Source organism: Molossus molossus, unplaced genomic scaffold (assembly GCF_014108415.1).
Source record: "Molossus molossus isolate mMolMol1 unplaced genomic scaffold, mMolMol1.p scaffold_m16_p_19, whole genome shotgun sequence".
NCBI classification, from domain to species: domain Eukaryota; kingdom Metazoa; phylum Chordata; class Mammalia; order Chiroptera; family Molossidae; genus Molossus; species Molossus molossus.
This window is the reverse complement of record NW_023425354.1, coordinates 46,211,232-46,230,117: the sequence shown is the minus strand read 5'-3', so window position 1 is coordinate 46,230,117 and position 18,886 is coordinate 46,211,232. Positions and strand designations below refer to the sequence as shown.

The following is an 18,886-nucleotide window of genomic DNA, read 5'->3' as shown; positions in this document are numbered from 1 at the left end:
AGACAGCTTAAGAGAACTGTGGGACAACTGGAAATGTAATAATATTCGCATCATAGGAGTGCCCGAAGAAGAAAATGAGCAGGACTAGAGAATATATTTGAAGGAATAGTGACAGAAAACTTCCCTAATTTGGTGAAGGAAGAAGGCATTCAAGTTCAAGAAGCACAGAGAGACCCAAGTAAGAAGAACCCAAAAGGCCCACACCAATACACATAGTAATTAAAATGCCAAAAATTAAAGACAAAGAGAGAATCCTAAAAGCAGCAAGAGATAAGCAACAGGTTACCTACAAAGGAAACCCCATAAGACTCTCAGCTGATTTCTCACAAGAAACACTACAGGCCAGAAGGGAATGGCATGAAGTAATCAAGGTCATGAAAAACAAGGATCTGAATCCAAGACTACTTTACCCAGCTAGGTTATCATTCAGAATACAAGGTCAAATAAAGAGCTTCCCAGACAAAAAAAGGCTAAGGGAATACATTAGCACCAAACCAGCACTGCAAGAAATGTTAAAATGACTACTGTAATTACTAGAAGAAGTAGTAAGAAAAATATAACCACACTAAACAAAAATGGCAATAAACGAGTACATATCAATAATCTCCTTAAATGTAAATGGACTGAATGCTCTGATAAAAAGACACAAAGTAGCTAATTGGATAAAAAAGCATGACACATTTATATATTGTTTCAAGAGACCCACCTCACAACAAAAGACTCACATAGGTTGAAAGTGAAGGGATGGAAAAAATTTTCCAAGCAAATGGGAAAAAAAAAAAAAGCTGGGGTAGCAATACTCATATCTGATAACATAGATTTCAAAATGAAGGCCATAACTAGAGACAAAGAAGGCCACTACATAATATTGAAAGGATCTATCCAACAGGAAGATATAACCTTGATAAACGTATATGCACCAAATATAGGAGCACCAAAATATATTAAAAATCTTCTGGAGGACTTCCAAGGAGAAATCGATAGCAATGCAATCATAGCAGGGGACTTCAACACCCCGTTGACAGCACTGGATAGATCCTCTAGGCAAAAACTTAGCAAGGAAACAGAGACTCTCAATGAAGCACTAGACCAAATGGATTTAATAGATATCTACAGAGAATTACACCCCAAAACGACAGAATACACATTCTTCTCAAGTGCACATGGGACATTCTCAAAGACAGACCACATGATGGGACACAAACTAAATCTCTACAAGTTCAAGAAGATTGAAATCATATCAAGCATCTTCTCAGATCACAATGGCATGAAACTAGAAATCAATTGCAACAAGAACATGCAAAGATATTTGAACACATGGAAGCTATATAGCATGTTATTAAACAATGAATGGGTTACCGAGGAGATCACGGAAGAAATTAAAAACTTCCTGGAAACCAATGAAAATGAACACACAACAACACAAAATCTATGGGATGCAGCAAAAGTAGTTCTGAGAGGGAAGTTCATAGCACTACAGGCCTACCTCAAAAAACAAGAAAAATTTCTAATTGACTGTCTAACCTCACAACTTAAAGAATTAGAAAGCAAACAAAAAGAAAACCCCAGAGCAAGTAGAAGGAAGGAAATAGTAAAGATCAGAGCAGAAATAAATGACATAGAGACCAAAAAAACAATTCAAAGGATCAATGAAACAAAGAGCTGGTTTTTCAAAAAGATAAACAAGATTGATGGACCCTTAGCTAGACTCACCAAGAAACAAAGAGAACCCAAATACACAAAATCAGAAATGAAAGAGGAGAAGTAACAACCAATACCACAGAATACAAAAGATCGTTAATAACTACTATGAACAAAATATGGCAACAAATTTGACAATCTAAGCGAAATGGGCAAATTTCTAGAAACATACAGTCTCCCAAAACTGGACCCGGAAGAGACAGAAAACTTGAACAGACCAATAACAACTAAAGAAACTGAAGAGGTAATCAAGACTCTCCCAGCAAACAAAAGCCCAGGCCCAGATGGCTTCACGGGGGAGTTTTACCGAACATTCAATAAAGAACTAACACCCATTCTCCTCAAACTATTTCAAAAAATTTAAGAAGGAGGAACACTTTCAAACTTATTCTATGAGGCCAGCATAATTCTAATTCCAAAACCAGAAAAAGACACTACAAAGAAAGAAAACTACAGGCCAATATCCCTGATGAATTTAGACGCCAAAATCCTGAACAAAATACTAGCAAATCGGATCCAGCAATATATCAAAAAAATTATTCACCATGACCAAGTGGGACTCATTCCAGGGATGCAAGGCTGGTACAATATTCGCAAATCAATAAATGTGATACACCACATAAACAAAATGAAAAATAAAAACCACATGATCATATCAATAGACGCTGAAAAAGCATTCGACAAAATACAACATCCATTTCTAATAAAAACGCTCAGCAATGTGAGAATACAGGGATCATATCTCGACATAATAAAGGCCAAATATGAACGACCTACAGCCAACATCATACTCAATGGGCAGAAACTAAAAGCATTACCATTAAGAACAGGAATAAGACAGGGATGCCCACTTTCACCACTCTTATTTAACACAGTACTGGAAATCTTAGCCACAGCAATCAGACATGAGGAAAAAATAAAAGGGATCCACATTGGAAAGGAGGAAGTGAAACTGTCATTATTTGCTGATGACATGATATTATATATAGAAATCCCTAAAGACTCCATCAAAAATCTACTAGACTTAATAAATGAATTTGGAAAAGTAGCAGGATACAAAATTAACATCAAGAAATCGACAGCATTTTCATACACCAATGATGAACTCACAGAAAGAGAAACTGAAAAAACAATCCTATTTACCATTATTGCGGCAAAAAAATTGAAATACCTAGGAATAAACTTAACCAAAGAAGTAAAGGACCTATTTCCAGAAAACAACAGCAAATTGAAAAAAGAAATAGAGGAAGATATAAAAAAAGAGGGCCCTGGCCGGTTTGGCTCAGCGGTTAGAGCGTTGGCCTGTGGTCTGGAGAGACCCGGGTTCGGTTCCCGCTAAGGGCACGTACTTCGGTTGCAGTTTGTCCCCGGCCCTGGTCGGTCGTGTGGGTGGCAGCCACTCGATGTGTCCCTTTCACGTCGATGTTTCTCTCTCTCTCTCTCCCTCCCACTCTATCTGTACAAAAATTGCAAAAATGTCCTCGGGTGAGGATAAAAAAAAAAAAAAAAAAAAAAAAAAAAGAGGAAGCACATACCTTGTTCATGAATTGGAAGAATTACCATCATTAAAATGTCCATACTACCCAAAGCAATCTATAGATTCAATGCAATCCCCATCAAAATACCAATGGCATACTTCACAGAACTAGAACAAATACTTCAAAAGTTCATATGGAACCAAAAAAGTCCCCGAATAGCCACAGCAATTTTGAAAAAGGACAAAGGTGGGATCACAATACCAGATATCAGGTTATACTACAAAGCGACTGTAGTCAAAACAGCCTGGTACTGGCACAAGAACAGGCATATAGACCAGTGGAACAGAACTAAAACCCAGGAATGGACCCAAGGCAATATGCTCAATTAATATTTGACAAAGGTGGCAAGAGCATACAGTGGAGTAAAGACAGCCTCTTTAATAAATGGTGTTGGGAAAATTGGACAGCTACATGCAAAAAAATGAATCTAGACCATCCACTTACACCATACACAAAAATAAACTCAAAATGGATAAAAGACTTAAATGTGACCCATGAATCCATAAAAATTCTAGAAGAAAATGTAGGCAACAAAATTTCGGACATCATACAGAGCAGAATTTTCACTGATACATCACATAAGCCAACAGAAACAAAGGAAAAAAGGAACACATGGGAATACATCAAACCAAAAATCTTCTGCACAGCAAAAGAAACAATCATCAAAATGGAAAGGCCACCCACTGTATGGGAGAACATCATTGCCAATGATACATCTGATAAGGGGTTACTTTCCAATATATAGAGAGTGCTCATACAACTCAACAAAAGGAAGACAAAGAACCCAATTAAAAAATGGGCAGAGGAGCTGAATAGACACCTCTCCAAACAGGACATACAAATGGCCAAGAGACGTATGAAGAAATGCTCAACATCACTAATCATCAGAGAGATGCAAATTAAAACAACAATGAGGTATCACCTCACACCTGTCAGAATGGCCGCCATCAACAAATCATCAAACAACAAGTGTTGACGAGGGTGTGGAGAAAAGGGGACTCTAATACACTGCTGGTGGGAATGCAGACTGCTGCAGCCACTGTGGAAAACACTAAGTTGTTACCTCAAAAAATTAAAAATTGAACTTCCATTTGACCCAGTGATCCCAGTTCTAGGAATATATCCTAAGAAGCCTGAAACACAAATCAGCAAGAATATATGTACCCCCATGTTCATAGCAGCACTATTTACAATAGCTAAGATCTGGAAATAGCCCAAGTGTCCATCAGTAGACGAATGGATAAAAAAGCTGTGGTACATATACACCATGGAGTACTATGCAGCTGTTAAGAAAGAAAGATCTTTTATCCTTTGAGACGACATGGAGGGACCTGGAAAGTATTATCCTAAGCGAAATAAGCCAAGCAGAAAAAGACAAATACCACATGATCTCACTTATATACGGAATATAATGAACATAACAGTCTAAGGAATACGGTAGACCCAGAAACATGGAAGTAGGGCCAGACTGACATCCCTCAGAAGAGGGGGTGGTGGGGAGTGGGAAGAGATAAACCACAGAACTTATATGCATGTATGCATAACCAATGGACATGAACCACAAAGCTGGGGACGGGGCGGGGGTGGGGTGGTGAGGAGGGTGTCAATGGGGTAAAAAAGGAGAAACATCTGTAACAAAAAAAGTAAATAAAAATTTTAAAAAAAAGAAAGAAAACTATGAAAAGCACAACCAATTATTCCAGAGTGAGTAAGCTTCTGTTTCTCATTCTTTACAGAGAAAAAGATAAGATCCTAGAAGAGACTCTGAGAAAAGGCAAATAAAATTACAGAATGTTTGCGTCAGAAGGGACCTTAAAGATCATCTGATGTTATCCCTGTTGGTTTCAGAGGAGAAAACTGAAGACCAGAGAGGTTGAGTGCGGGGGATGGAGTGTGGGAGGAGGTGGATGGGTAGAGGAGGAAGAGGGCATAGAGGGGATGGTGATGGATAAAATTAACATTTTTAAAAAGATAAAAAGAGTAACATTCAAACTGGGTCTGATTATAACAAGATGTGCTCTAAAAACTGAAGATATTTTAAAAACATATCTTGCCCTGGCCAGTTTGGCTCAGCGGTTAGATCACCCGCCTGCGGTCCGGAGAGACCCGGGTTCGGTTCCCGCTAAGGGCATGTACCTTGGTTGCAGTTTGTCCCCGGCCCTAGTTGGGGTCGTGCGGGTGGCAGCCACTCGATGTGTCCCTTTCATGTCGATGTTTCTCTTTCTCCCTCTCTTCCTTTCTCTCCCTCCCACTCTATCTGAACAAAAATGGAAAAATATCCTCGGGTGAGAATAAAAACATAAATAAAAGTACTTGAGAATCTGTGAGTTATAGCTAAATACATTATTTCAAAAAAAATTTATTAAAGTTTGTATACCCTTAAGTACTTGAATCGTGGAATCTATTTTTGACTGAACCAGAAAAAAGTCACTGTTATAAACATGGGTACATTCAGACTGAAGACCACTATCCTCAAACTTGGGAAATTTGCTCAGTCTTTCTTGGACCTAAAGTATAATGTATGACTAAAAGGCCAAAAGAAGCCAGATGAATTTTTAAAGCCTGGAACTGTAGAACAAATAAATTATACAGGAACTGTCTGTGATAGTTTTAGTATAAATACAATGAAATAAAAGAACTAAATTTATTGAATACTCAAGACACTAATTCAAGAAGATATATGCACCCCTATGTTAACTGCAATGTTATTTACAATAGCCAAGATATGGAAGCAACCCAAATGTCCATAAATAGATGACATGATGAAGATGTGGTACATATATACAATGAAATATTACTCGGCCATAAAAAAGAACAATATCTTACCATCTGCAATAATATGAATGGACCTAGAGAGTATTATACCAACTGAAATAAGTCAGAGAAAGGCAAATATCATATGATTTCACTTATACATGGAATATAAAGAACAAACAAAACAGAAACAGACTCGCCCTGGCCGGTTTGGCTCAGCGGTTGGAGCTTTGGCCTGCAGACCAGAGTCCCAGGTTCAGTTCCCACTAGGGGCATGTAGCTCGGTTGCAGTTTGTCCCCACCCCGGTTGGGGTTGTGTGGGTGGCAACCAGTCGAGGTGTCTCATGTTTCTCTTCCTCCTTCTCCCCCCCCCCCACTCTATCTGAAGATAAATGCAAAAATGTCCTCAGGTGAGGATAAAAAAATAAATAAAATCGCCCTGGCCGGTTTGGCTCAGCGGTTAGAGCGTCCGCCTGCGGTCCGGAGAGACCCGGGTTCGGTTCCCGCTAAGGGCATGTACCTCGGTTGCAGTTTGTCCCCGGCCCTGGTTGGTCGTGCGGGTGGCAGCCACTCGATGTGTCCCTTTCACATCGATGTTTCCCTCTCTCTCTCTTCCTCTCTCTCCCTCCTACTCTATCTGTACAAAAAATGGAAAAATGTCCTCGGATGAGGATTAAAAAAAAATAAATAAATAAATAAAAAAAAAAAATAAATAAATAAATAAATAAATAAATAAATAAAATAAAAAAGAAGTACAAATTGGTACTCACAGAATAATCATGGGTATCCAAAAAAAGCATAAGGAATATCAGCAATAATGTACACACCTGCCAGGATGGCTACTATCAATAAATCAACAAATAACAAGTGCTGGCAAGGATGTGGAGAAAATGAAACCCTAGTACACTGTTGGTAGGAATGCAGACTGGCGTAGCCGCTGTGGAAAATAGTATGGCGTTTCCTCAAAAAATTAAAAATGGGCCCTGGCCAGTGTGGGTCAGTGCTTAGAGGGTCAGCCTGCGCACCAAAGGGTTACAGGTTCAATCCCCAGCCCTGGTCAGGGCCCCTGTGAAGGCAACCAATCGATGTGTCTTAATAATATCAATGTTTCTCTCTCCCTTTCTCCCCCTTCCTCTCTCCCTTCCACTCTCTCTAAAAATCAATGGAAAAAATATCTTTGGTAGATCTCTTATCCTTTGAGATGACATGGAGGGACCTGGAAAGTATTATCCTAAGCGAAACAAACCAAACAGAGAAAGACAAGTACATGATCTCACTTATTTGTGGAATATAATGAACATAACAGTCTGAGGAATGGGGTAGTCCCAGAGACGTGTGGAAGTGGAGTACAGACTGACAATCCCCAGAAGGGGTGGTGGGGGAGAGATAAACCACAGAACTTATATGCATGTTTACATGAACAATGGACACGGACAACAAAGCTGGGGACAGGGCGGGGAGGGAGGGAGAGGGGGGAATCAGTGGGGGGAAAAGGAGAAACATCTGTAACAAAAATAAATAAGTTAATTATTTTTAAAAAACAAAAACTTTGCCCTGGCCAGTTTTGCTCAGCGGTTAGAGCGCCGACCTGCGGTCCAGAGAGACCCGGGTTCGGTTCCCGCTAAGGGCACGTACCTCGGTTGCAGTTTGTCCCCGGCCCTGGTTGGTCGTGCGGGTGGCAGCCACTCGATGTGTCCCTTCACATCGATGTTTCTCTCCTCTCTCTCTGTTCCTCTCTCTCCCTCCCACTCTACCTGAACAAAAAAAAAAAAAAAAAACTTTGGTGAGGATTAACAAATAAAAATTAAAAATGGAACTGCTGTTTGACCCAACGATTGCACTTTGGGAAATATATCCTAAGTATTTGAAACACCAATCAGAAAGAATATAGCAGTGTTATTTATAATAGCTAAGATCTGGAAATAGCCCAAAGTGCCTATCAGTAGATGAATGGGTAAAAAAGCTGTGGTACATGCCCTGGCTGGAGTGGTTCAGTTGGTTGGGCTTGTCCTGTGCACCAAAAAGTTTCCAGTTCAATTCTTGGTCAAGGACACATGCCGGGGTTTTCAGGCTTGATCCCCGGTAGGGGGCATGCAGGAGGTAGCTGATAGGTGTTACACTCTCACATCAATGTTTCTCTTTCCCTCTATCTTCCCTTCTCTCTAAAAATCAATATGCTCTTCTTTTAAAAGAAAGAAAAAGAAAAAAAGAGCTGTGGTTCATTCACACAAGGAGGCAGTAAAAAAGGAGCTCTGACCCTCTGAGACAGCACGGATGAACCTGGAGATGATTATGCTAAGTAAAATAAGCCCATTAGAGAAAGACAAACATCACGTGATCTCACTTATATGTGGAATCTAACGAACAAAATAAACTGACAAACAAAAGATGTCCAGAAGCATGGATGCATGGAAAAGCATGAGAGATCTCAGAGGGGTGGAGGGATGAGTGTATGGGAAGAGATTAACCATAAAACATATATGCATAACCCACAGACACAGACTATAGTGTGAGGAAGGCCCAGGGTGGGGCAGGGGCTCGGCAGAGTAGGAGCAAAGAGGGGGTAAGTGAGGGACATCTGTAATACTGTCCACAATAAAAAATAAAAAAATAAAAAGTAAAAAGAAAAATAGTAATATTGTAATAACTAGGTGCCAACTGGGTACTAAAATCGAGGGGACCATTTTGTAAATCATATAAATGGCTAACCACTATGCTGTATATCTGAAACTAATATAAAATAATATTAAACGTCAACTGTAATTGGAAAAAAAAAAATACGTTACCTCTATGAAGTTTGATTGGACAAGAAAAGTCAGAATCAAAGGGATCCTCCTCTCCGGATGCCAGTTTTAGGGCAAGCTCCAACTCAACACATTCAAACACGTACAGAGAAGGAATGAGGTCGGCCCTGGAATCCCAGGACTTTTCTGACTGAAAAAAGCATAATTTTAATCTTTCATGTCTATTTAAAAATGTACATAATGAAAAACAGAAGAAAAAAGCTGGATCAAATAGTGCTTCTAATTTTTAATTCCACCCCCTAATCTGACAGTGCCGTGTTATTCTTCAAAGAGAAAAAAGTGTGTCTTCTTTTAGAAAGATAGGAATAAGCAAGTTTAGAGAACAGCTAATTCAGTGATTCAAAGGTTCTTTGTATCTGTCACCCAAGACTGCCAACTCAGAGTCCAGAAAGAAGTATGTAGAAAGGTGGATCAGGTCGGGCACCTCTTAACTTCTTCCCACTTAAATGTTTAAATGAGCTTCAATTAACTTTAAGTGTTTCATTTCTAAAATACACAGAAGTGTCAGGTGTAAACTAAAATCCCTCATATATATTAAGCATTTATATTGGTATAGGACATATACTAGGTGTTGGAGATACAAGTATACACACACACTAGCCTGACTTACTGTTTGGTCATCTTCTTCTTCCCCTTCTAGCACAACACAGTGATACAGCATTCCTGACTCAGTAGCAATCACTAAGATGTTGGGGACACAGGGTAAGCAGAGTATAGCACAAGCATCATAACCGTAGTTATCTTCAGCTGCAGGATGCATGGGCAATGGTCCTAACAGCTTTCCGATATTCCTACAGCTAAAGAGAGTAAAACATATTTGGGTGAAAAAATATTGGTGCTGTAAGCTCTCTTCTTTTTTCAAAATACACCATGACAGCATACACATGACAGCATATTTAACTATGCCTGACTTTAACTACTACCTACGTACTGCTGACTCTCAAATTTTCTCTTCTGAAATGTAGTGTATTTTCAGGGCTCCAGAACCACACAATTAATTGGATTAGACACGTGCATTTATTGAGAGCTAGATGACACCCCCACTGAACTGACGGTTTAACTGGGGAAACAGACATTTAACCAGTATTACTATACCATGTGGTAAGTGTAACAATGCAAAGCGCTATAGGGTACAAAAGAATACAGATAAGTACAAAAAAAAGTGAGATGTATAAGAAAGGTATAAAAAACTGCCCTGGCCGGTTTTGCTCAGTGGTTAGAGCATCAGCCCATGAACCAAGGAGTCTCAGGTTCAATTCCGATCAGGGGCACGTACCTCGGTTGTGGTTCGGGCCCTGGTCAGGGTCAGGCTCGTGCGGGAGGCAACCAATTGATATGTCTCTCTCACATCGATGTCCCCCCCCAACTCCCACTCTATCTGAAGATAAATGGAAAAATATCCTCGGGTGAGGATTGAAAAAAAAACCCAAATAAGGTAAGTGGAGAAAGGTGGTAAACATTCCAAGCTAGGAGCAGCATAAAAAAATCTTGGAGGCATGAAAGGAATTAACAAAAGGAAACACAGATTAGTCTGATGGAAGGTGAAGCAGAAAGCCTAAGGCAGCACAGAAGTAGTGAGGCAGACCTTCAGAACTGGCTCACAAAGCAGATGCTGTCACATGGCATGATAGAGCACTCAGTCTATCTCTGGGCAACAGTGTGTCACTAGAGGTTTAAATAAAGACAGATGGAACTTCACTAAGATTCATCTGGTAGTGAACAGCAATGAAGAGAATGACATGGAGAGGACCAAAATGGGATTCCGGGCAATAAGAATGATCTAGGCAGAAAATGAGGAGCTGAAGCAAGGACAAGGGAATGGAGAGAAGGATGTATACACTCAAGAAATTTTCATGTTAAAATCAATAGAATTTTAACACTGGCCTGGATGTAAGAGAATGTAGATGACTTTCAGGTTCATGGCTAAGGTTACTAGGTAAATCATCGTGTGGACACCTGAGGGCCAAGAGGTAGAGGGAGGAAGGATAAGGGAGAGTGAGAATGTCACACAGAGTCTCCTGAGTGAGCTCATGTGTGGAAGGCAGAGAACAAGTCTGTCAAGGAGAACTGCCATGGTAGTGAAGCCTCGCCATTCTGCAGTCTGTCAAGTTCTTCCATTTTTCTCATCTTTATAATCTTGTGTACTCTCTTCTCTCTCCTGTAACTACAATTTTAAAGAACTGTATTTATTGGGGTGACACTGGTTCATAAAATGATATAGGTTTCAGGTGTATGACTCTGTAATGTATCCGCTATATACTGCACTGTGTGTCCACCACCCTAAATCAAGTCTCCTTCTGGAACTACTTCTGCTCCCGGTTCTACCTCGTGAACGTCGCAAGTCCAAGCTTTTGTATTACCTTCTTCTCAGTCTTCCCAGATAAGCAGGCCTAAGCATTACTTGTCCCAGTCCCATGGCACCCGTGATGCCTTGAGCACACCAAACTGTACTAGTTACTGGTTTGTTGTGACTTTCCAGTAGACAAAGAACCACACAGCAGGACCTTGCCTTCAGTCTTATATTCCCCATCTTCTTTCCAGTCTTGTATTTCCAACTGTCCATGGAATACTTCCATCTTATTGGTCCAATATTGTGCCATATTGAACATTTTTAATAACAAATCTTCTCCACAAATTAGCTGCCTTCCTGACCTCAGTGTTTCTGTTAATGGCTCACTCCCATATCTAAACAATAACTAAGTCTTATTGATCCTTCCTTGGCAATATCTATGTTCATTTGCATTCAATACAGCCATTTCAGTTCAAACTCTTGCAGACTTTAAGGTAAACATAACAACAGCTTCTTTTAAAGGCTCTCTGCTCCAGTTCCTTCCTTAACCAATTATTTTATCTTCTCCTGCTGAGAAACCATCACTAGATTCCTACTACGCCATGCCTATGGAAAAGACCCCACATTCCTTAACTAGGTGTTTAACTCCACCACATTTTTCATAGGCAGATATTTCAAGCTTTACCATTTAATGCCCCCTACCTAATCCTCTGCCCTAGCATCAAATGTCTCATCACTGAACTTTGAATGACACTTGCATTTTTTTTTTCATACTCTACTTCATGCTTCCCTGGTAATTAAAATGGCCTTACCCTTGCTTGATGCTTCATTTAATTCTGCATTAGACCTTTAAGTCCCACATAACATCTGTGCTTCTCTATGAAAATTTCCTTGCCCTGGCCGGTTTGGCTCAGCAGTTAGAGCGTCGGCCTGCGGTCCAGAGACACCCAGGTTCAGTTCCCACTAAGGGCACGTACCTCAATTGCAGTTTGTCTTATTGCAACCGGAGGGCCCTGAATTGGGTCGTGCGGGTGGCAACCACTTGATGTGTCCCTTTCACGTCGATGTTTCTCTCTCGCTCTCTTCCTCTCTCTCCCTCCCACCCTATCTGAACAAAAAAATGAAAAAATGTCCTCGGGTAGAAATGAAAAGAAAAAAAAAAAGAAAATTTCCTTAACTTTTTGGATCAGAATGAGCTCTTCTGCCTCTGGGTTCTTACTGTCTTATGCTGATGTGGTAAAGGTAATTATCTTTTCATGTGTATGTATGTCTTCTTCCCACAACTGGGACATAAGATACCAGAGTACCATGTCTAACCAACCCCACAATGCCTTGTTCATATCAGATACATGATAAATACTTTTTTTAGTTGACTAGACTTTGTGAAAACAAATCCAGTATTATATTAAGTGATTTTCCAAGAATTCTATCGCATTTACCTGTATTAATATGAGTAAATGAAAGGTGCTTTGATCTGCACCAAATCTTTCTCCAAAACATGCAAACCAAGCATCAAAAGGCTGCAACACTTCCACAACTCAGAAACACAGATCCCAAGTCTAACTCTGATCATAAGTAAATAAATGAGTCAGACTATGGCCTCTATAGTGGAGCACAAGCTGGGCTTTCATTTAGGTTGGCTATCTCAACTTACCTGTATAACAGACTAACATACGTAAGGAAAGTCTCCCCGTTTTCATACAAGATGTACAGAGGGTATGCCACAACTTCATCTTTGCCTTTTTGTCCAAATATATTCTTCGGGACTGCTGCCAATGGCCCAAAGTCAAATGCAACTGCTGTCTCTCCTAAAGATGCTGTATATGCTCTTCTGAAAAGAGATTTTAAAGCCAACTTGTTGAAAACTAAAACAAAATGTCCAACAACAGGAGGTGGAGAAGATATAAAATTAAAGACTATTAAGCAACATTGGAGAAGTCTCATAAAATTATATAGTGCTACTTGAATTGTCAACAATTTAAATATAAAGACACACAAATAGTAAAAATATATACAAACAGACATGTATAAACACAAAAAAGAAACAGGAAGAAAACATAAAAACATCAATAGTTATGCCTGAGCAGTAGGATGCAGCTACTACTCCACAAAGATTTACTAAGCATCTACTATGTGCCAGGTACTGTTGTAGGTTCTGAGAATACATCAGTGACAAGACAAGACCCTGTCCTCTACTGGTAAAGACATACAACAAACAGAAAAGAAATAAACACATAACACAAAGTTAGAAAATGATGCTATGAAGAAAAATAAGTAGGGTAAAAGGGTACTGATGGAGGTGCTGCTTTAGACTACGCAGTCTGGGAAGGACTCTGATAAGGTGATATTGAGCAAAGACTTTAAGGAAGTAGGGGAGTAGTCCGGGTTATGTAAGGAAGGAGCAGCTGAAGCAGAGGGAAGGACACATGTAAAGGCTCTAAGGTGGCCTGGCCAGTGTGTCTCAGTGGTTGAGCACTGACCCATGCACCCAAATGGTTGCTGGTTCAATTACCGGTCAGGGCACATGCCCGGGTTGTGGGCCAAATCCTCATTGGGGGTGGGGGGGAGGCAGTCAGGAGGCAGTCAATCGATGTTCTCTCTCCTCTTCTCCCTTCTTCTCTCTCTCTAAATCAATAAAGGAAAAATATTTTTTTTAAAAAAGGCTCTAAGGTGGGAAAATGGTTGATGCTGTACAAAGAATGGCAGAGAGACCAAGGTGGTTAAAGTTAGAGAGCCAAGGCATAGAGGGAGGAATGAGCTGAAGAGTGGACAGTTAGAGGTAGACCTGAAGACCCTACAAGGCCATGGTAAAGGCTCTGGGAAATCAATGGGGCATGAAGAGCAAGAAAGTAGAATTATCTGATTTATACCCAAAGTATCATTCTGGCTGCTATATTCATGATTGACTGCAGATTACAAAATATTTCATTTTCTTAATACTGTAGTTTTCCACAATAAATACACATTACCTTTATAATCAGAAAAGACAAATAATCAAACATGCTGTTTTTATAACTTCAAAATTTAGTACATAGATTATCCAAAAAGATTCTAGTTTAATACAAGGTTAACAAATATGATTAAAATTAAACAATCTCATATAGTTGAGAGTCAACATCATTCTAAGGTCCACATCTTGGTTTCTTCATCATATGGAAAGGTATATGGTATCAGGAAGCTAAAAATGAGAAATCCCAGTATCCAGAATAAAAGAACTGCATGAGTTAAACTAAAAAATTAAGACAATAAATGGGAACAAATAGACACAGAAGTTAAACAGACTTAACTTCCACGCCCTTAAAACTTAATTGGAACTTCACAAATATAGTGATATTTCTAATAATTTAATAAAGATAACAGGTATCAATTAATGAGTACTTATCTGTGCCAAGACCCATGCTAAGCATTTTTAATATATTATCTTATTCTATACAATAATCCGAATAAATAAGCACCATTACTATTTTTTTTACTATTATTACTTTTTATATTCATGGAATAGTTATAGAAGTGAGGCTTAGTGAAACTGAATAACTTGCCCAGATGCCACAGCTGACAAGTGATAGAGCCGAGATTAGAACCTAACAACTGCCGGGCTATCTTGCTTCTCATTCAGACAGTGTGTCTGTGAAAAGGAGGCTGGTAAGCTATGGAAACACACTGCAGGGGAGAAAATGCCCTGACACCAAAACAGGACCTATCGACTCCCAGAGGCAGTTATTTCCCTGCTTTGGAGATGGATACACTGGAATTTAAATAGCTGGTGCTATAAGACATTAAAATCATTTAACTGAAAATTTCAATTCTGGGACTATCAGAGAGAATCAAAGTGGTCCCAGTTTGGTGATAACCTTTGACTTCTAGTGGAAGCAGATGAAAATACTCTGTGGAGGAACACACCCCAACTCAGGCTCTTAATACTCCCAAACATAGTTCAACAATAAACTCAAAATGGATTAAATCTTAAATGTAAGGCCAGAAACCATAAAACTGCTAGAAGAAAATATACACAGTAAACTCTCTGACATTACTCTAAGTAATATTTGTTCTTTATGTATCTCCTCAGACAAGGGAAACAAAGAAAAAAATAAATAAATGGGACTACATTAAACTAAAATTTTTTTTAATCCTCACCTGAGGATATATATATATTTTTACTTGATTTTAGAGCGAGAGAAAGGTGTGTGTGTGGGGGTCTTCAGAGATAGGAACTGTGAAATACAGAATAGCCATACATAAAACATTAAAAGGAAAAAAGGTTAGAAAAATAAAAATAAGTAAGACTATTAGATATGACCACCACTGACACATGAAAAGAACTAAATGGAACTTCTAGAAATACTACTACTATAAGCTTTACTCTACATGTACACACTGTGGGTGATCATGTGTGGTAATCACCAGAAAAACTGATCAGGCCCTGGCCAGTTTGGCTCAGAGGTTAGTATGTCGACCCTCGGACCAATGAGTCTTGGGTTTGATTCTGGTCAAGAGCACATATCTCGGTTGCAGTTCATCTCCGGCCCGGTCGAGGTCGTACAGGAGGCAACCAGTCGATGTGTCTCTCTCACATAGATGTTTCTCTCTCTCTCTCTCTCTCTCTCTCTCTCTCTCTCTCTCTCTCTCCCTCCCTCCCTCCCTCCCTCCGTCCCTCCCTCCCACTCTGTCTGAAAATTAATGGATAAATAGCCTCAAGCGAGGAATAAAAAAAGACTGATCAGGAGGTCAGAAGAATAGGGTTTGTGAGTTCGAAGAGTGATTCTGTTAGTGGCTGAAGTAGCCAGGAATTTGCCTCTGTAATGGGTAACATAAAAGCCAGGGTCATAGGGAAATCAGAAGGGCTATCTATGTTGCACTCCAGGTTCTGGGATACTAGATGCTGGTCTGGGAGTTCAGCAATCTGCCTATCCACAGAGTGAACAGCTGGTAGGCCTCCAGCCCAACACTCACCTTTCACCTTTTCTGTACTCTTGCAGTATCAGAATTTATTCTCTTATTCAAGATACAACATAGAACCAGTTTCAGCCACTCACATTTCAGAACTTTCTTGAAAAAAGATCAAGCTGGCCCTAGCCAGTGTGGCTCAGTTAGGTGGACATTATCCTGTGCACCAGAAGGTTGACGGTTTGATTCCTGGTTATCTCACATGCCCGGTTGTGGGCTCGATCAGTGGGTTGGTCATGCAGGAGGCAGCCAACTGATGTTCTGCTCACATCAATGTTTCTCTCCCCCACCTCTAAAAATCAATTTCAAAAAAAAAAAAAAAATCTTAAACAAATAAAAAACTCTCCTATGGCTTTTTTAAAAGACAAAGAGAAAAAAAGATCAAGCTAATAGTTTTAGTGACATTCAGATTTTTAACTTCTTGTTACTTATTCACATTGTTTGTTTATTTCTCAGTTTACCAAAAGCATGTTAAAGTCACCTCTGGAAATTTTGCATTCTCTGTTAAAATTGCATTTATAATCTCAATAAACTAGTTTGAAAAGCATTTGATGACACAAATAAAAACTTACCCTTTATTGAGCATGAGACTTTCTTCTTCTGCTTCTGAAAGTATAATAACCTTAGTGGGTGTCTGGGGCTCACGTAGAGAGTATATTCTAGCAATCGAAAGAGAAGAAAGCCAGCTGTTAAAATTCTCTTTAATTTCCCCAAACTGTCCTTTCCTCTACATCTAGTCAGTTCTTGAAAATTTTCCTATCAGTTATCACAAACAGTTCTTTGTCAAAGACCTTGCTGTTACTGACAAAGCAGGTACAGTAATTCATATTTGTCCTTTAACATTAGGTTTCCTTGGAACCTGAAGAAACATTCTCTGTCCTTACCACAAGTCTTTATTAGCCCACTCCATGGCATTACACCTGTCTCTTCCATCCTAAATCCTTAGCCATACTCACCTTATCTAGTCATCTCACTATTACCCCTAAGTTTGCCAGTTTCCCTTCAATTATACCCATCTTTCTCTGCCTGTTAGACAACAAAGATCATTAGAGAAGGAACAATATCTCACTAATCTGACCAGCAGAGTGAGTGACATGTAACCAATATCTATACATGTTTTTGTCATATAAAGACATTATCACGTCCGGCCGGTGTGGCTCAGTGGTTGAGCGTCGACCCTGGACCAAGAGGTCGCCGGTTCGATTCCCGGTCAGGACACATGCCCAGGTTGTGGGCTGATCCCCAGTGGGGGGCATGCAGGAGGCGGCCAGTCCATGTTCTCTCTCATCGATGTTTCTCTCTCTCTCTGTCCCTTCACTTCCTCTATCTCTAATATCAATAAAGAAAAAAAAAAATTAAAAAAAAAAAAAAAAAAAAAGACATTATCAAGCCCTGGCCAGTTTGGCTCAGCAGTTAGAGCGTCAGCCTGCGGTCCAGAGAGATCCAGGTTCGGTTCCCGCTAAGGGTACGTACCTCAGTTGCAGTTTTTCCCCAGCCCTGGTTGGGTCGTGTGGGTGGCAGCCACTCGATGCGTCCCTTTCACGTCGATGTTTCTCTCTCTCTCTCTCTTCCTCGCTCTCCCTCCCACGCTATCTGAACAAAAAATGGAAAAAGTGTCCTCGGGTGAGGATTAAAAAAAAGCTATCAATTACATCATCCACATTTTCTCAAAGGAAAGTATAAAACTGAAAAAAAATTTTTTTTCACCAACACAATTTTTATTTAAAATAACTTAAAATTTCACAGTATATATGGCTACTGTTAAAAGTAAAATTTTCAAAAGGTCAGTAATATTAGACATTCAATGTCTCTTATAAAGTCTTCGCCAAAGTAATCATTTATTTTGTCTGATCCACTAAGAATTTTTTTTTTTTTTTTTTTTATCATCCTCACCAGAGGACATTTTTCCATTTTTTGTTCAGGTAGAGTGGGAGGGAGAGAGAGGAAGAGAGAGAGAGAGAAACATCGATGTGAAAGGGACACATCGAGTGGTCGCCACCCGCACAACCAACCAGGGCCGGGGACAAACCGCAACCGAGGTACGTGCCCTTAGCGGGAACCGAACCCGGGTCTCTCCGGACCGCAGGCCGACGCTCTAACCGCTGAGCCAAACCGGCCAGGGCTCCACTAAGAATTTTTAAACTTACTGTTCCATTATCAATAAAATGCCATTTAATAAATGCTTTTAATAAAAATTTAACCCAATTGAACACATATTCATTGTGATCTTCCTAGTTGCCTATAAGCATTATTGACTTCAAAATACACATAAGTACTAGACAGCATATAATGTAATGGAGAATAGTGAAAAAAATAAATGTAATAGGCACTGTGGAAATTTCTTGTTGCCCTGAAATTGTCAATAAGGTCCACAGCTTAGGAAAAGAGAAGTGTTATATACTCCGTATCTTAAAAAGAACCTCCAATAATTGCAGCTAGTTACCTCCTTTAGGGCTTAAGTGAGGAAGGCTACACTCTCTCCCACTGTCTTCTTTTCCAGTATACACAAAAAGAAGAAAAAGAGGTAAGAGTCCTTAGGAGTACAGTACAATGCTTGTAATGGGAAGTATTCCTTCCTCCTTTCTTTATCCCCAGCTCCAAAGCTAAATGGGTGGGCAGGAAAGGCTCTAAGAGAAACACTCTGTCAGATTTAGTGTTGGCTATACTAAGAGGAGATTAGTATCTCGTTTCTGAGCTGAATGCCAGATGTGTTGCAGAAAACTAACCACCAAGGTAAGGGAATTCTTGGGCGAACCTGATGTGCCATATCCTAGGGTTGGAGGCATGTGAACACTATATGGTATTTATTTCTTATGTGAAAATGTCTGAAGGAGGGAGGCTGGAACAGCCTAAGG

The 18,886-nt window shown here is 39.7% G+C and overlaps 1 protein-coding gene across 2 annotated transcripts in view; it reads right to left on the bottom strand.

Moving 5' to 3' along the window:
• NUP88 (nucleoporin 88) overlaps positions 1-18,886 on the bottom strand; it is a 38,749-nt gene that overhangs the window by 13,900 nt on the left and 5,963 nt on the right. For both annotated transcript variants that reach the window (XM_036269271.1, XM_036269272.1), the window contains exons 4-7: positions 16,604-16,690; positions 12,742-12,918; positions 9,408-9,594; positions 8,780-8,927 (exon numbers count right to left, since the gene is read on the bottom strand). In XM_036269271.1, coding sequence (XP_036125164.1) covers positions 8,780-8,927; positions 9,408-9,594; positions 12,742-12,918; positions 16,604-16,690 — 599 coding nt within the window. The remainder of the gene's footprint in view (positions 1-8,779; positions 8,928-9,407; positions 9,595-12,741; positions 12,919-16,603; positions 16,691-18,886) is intronic.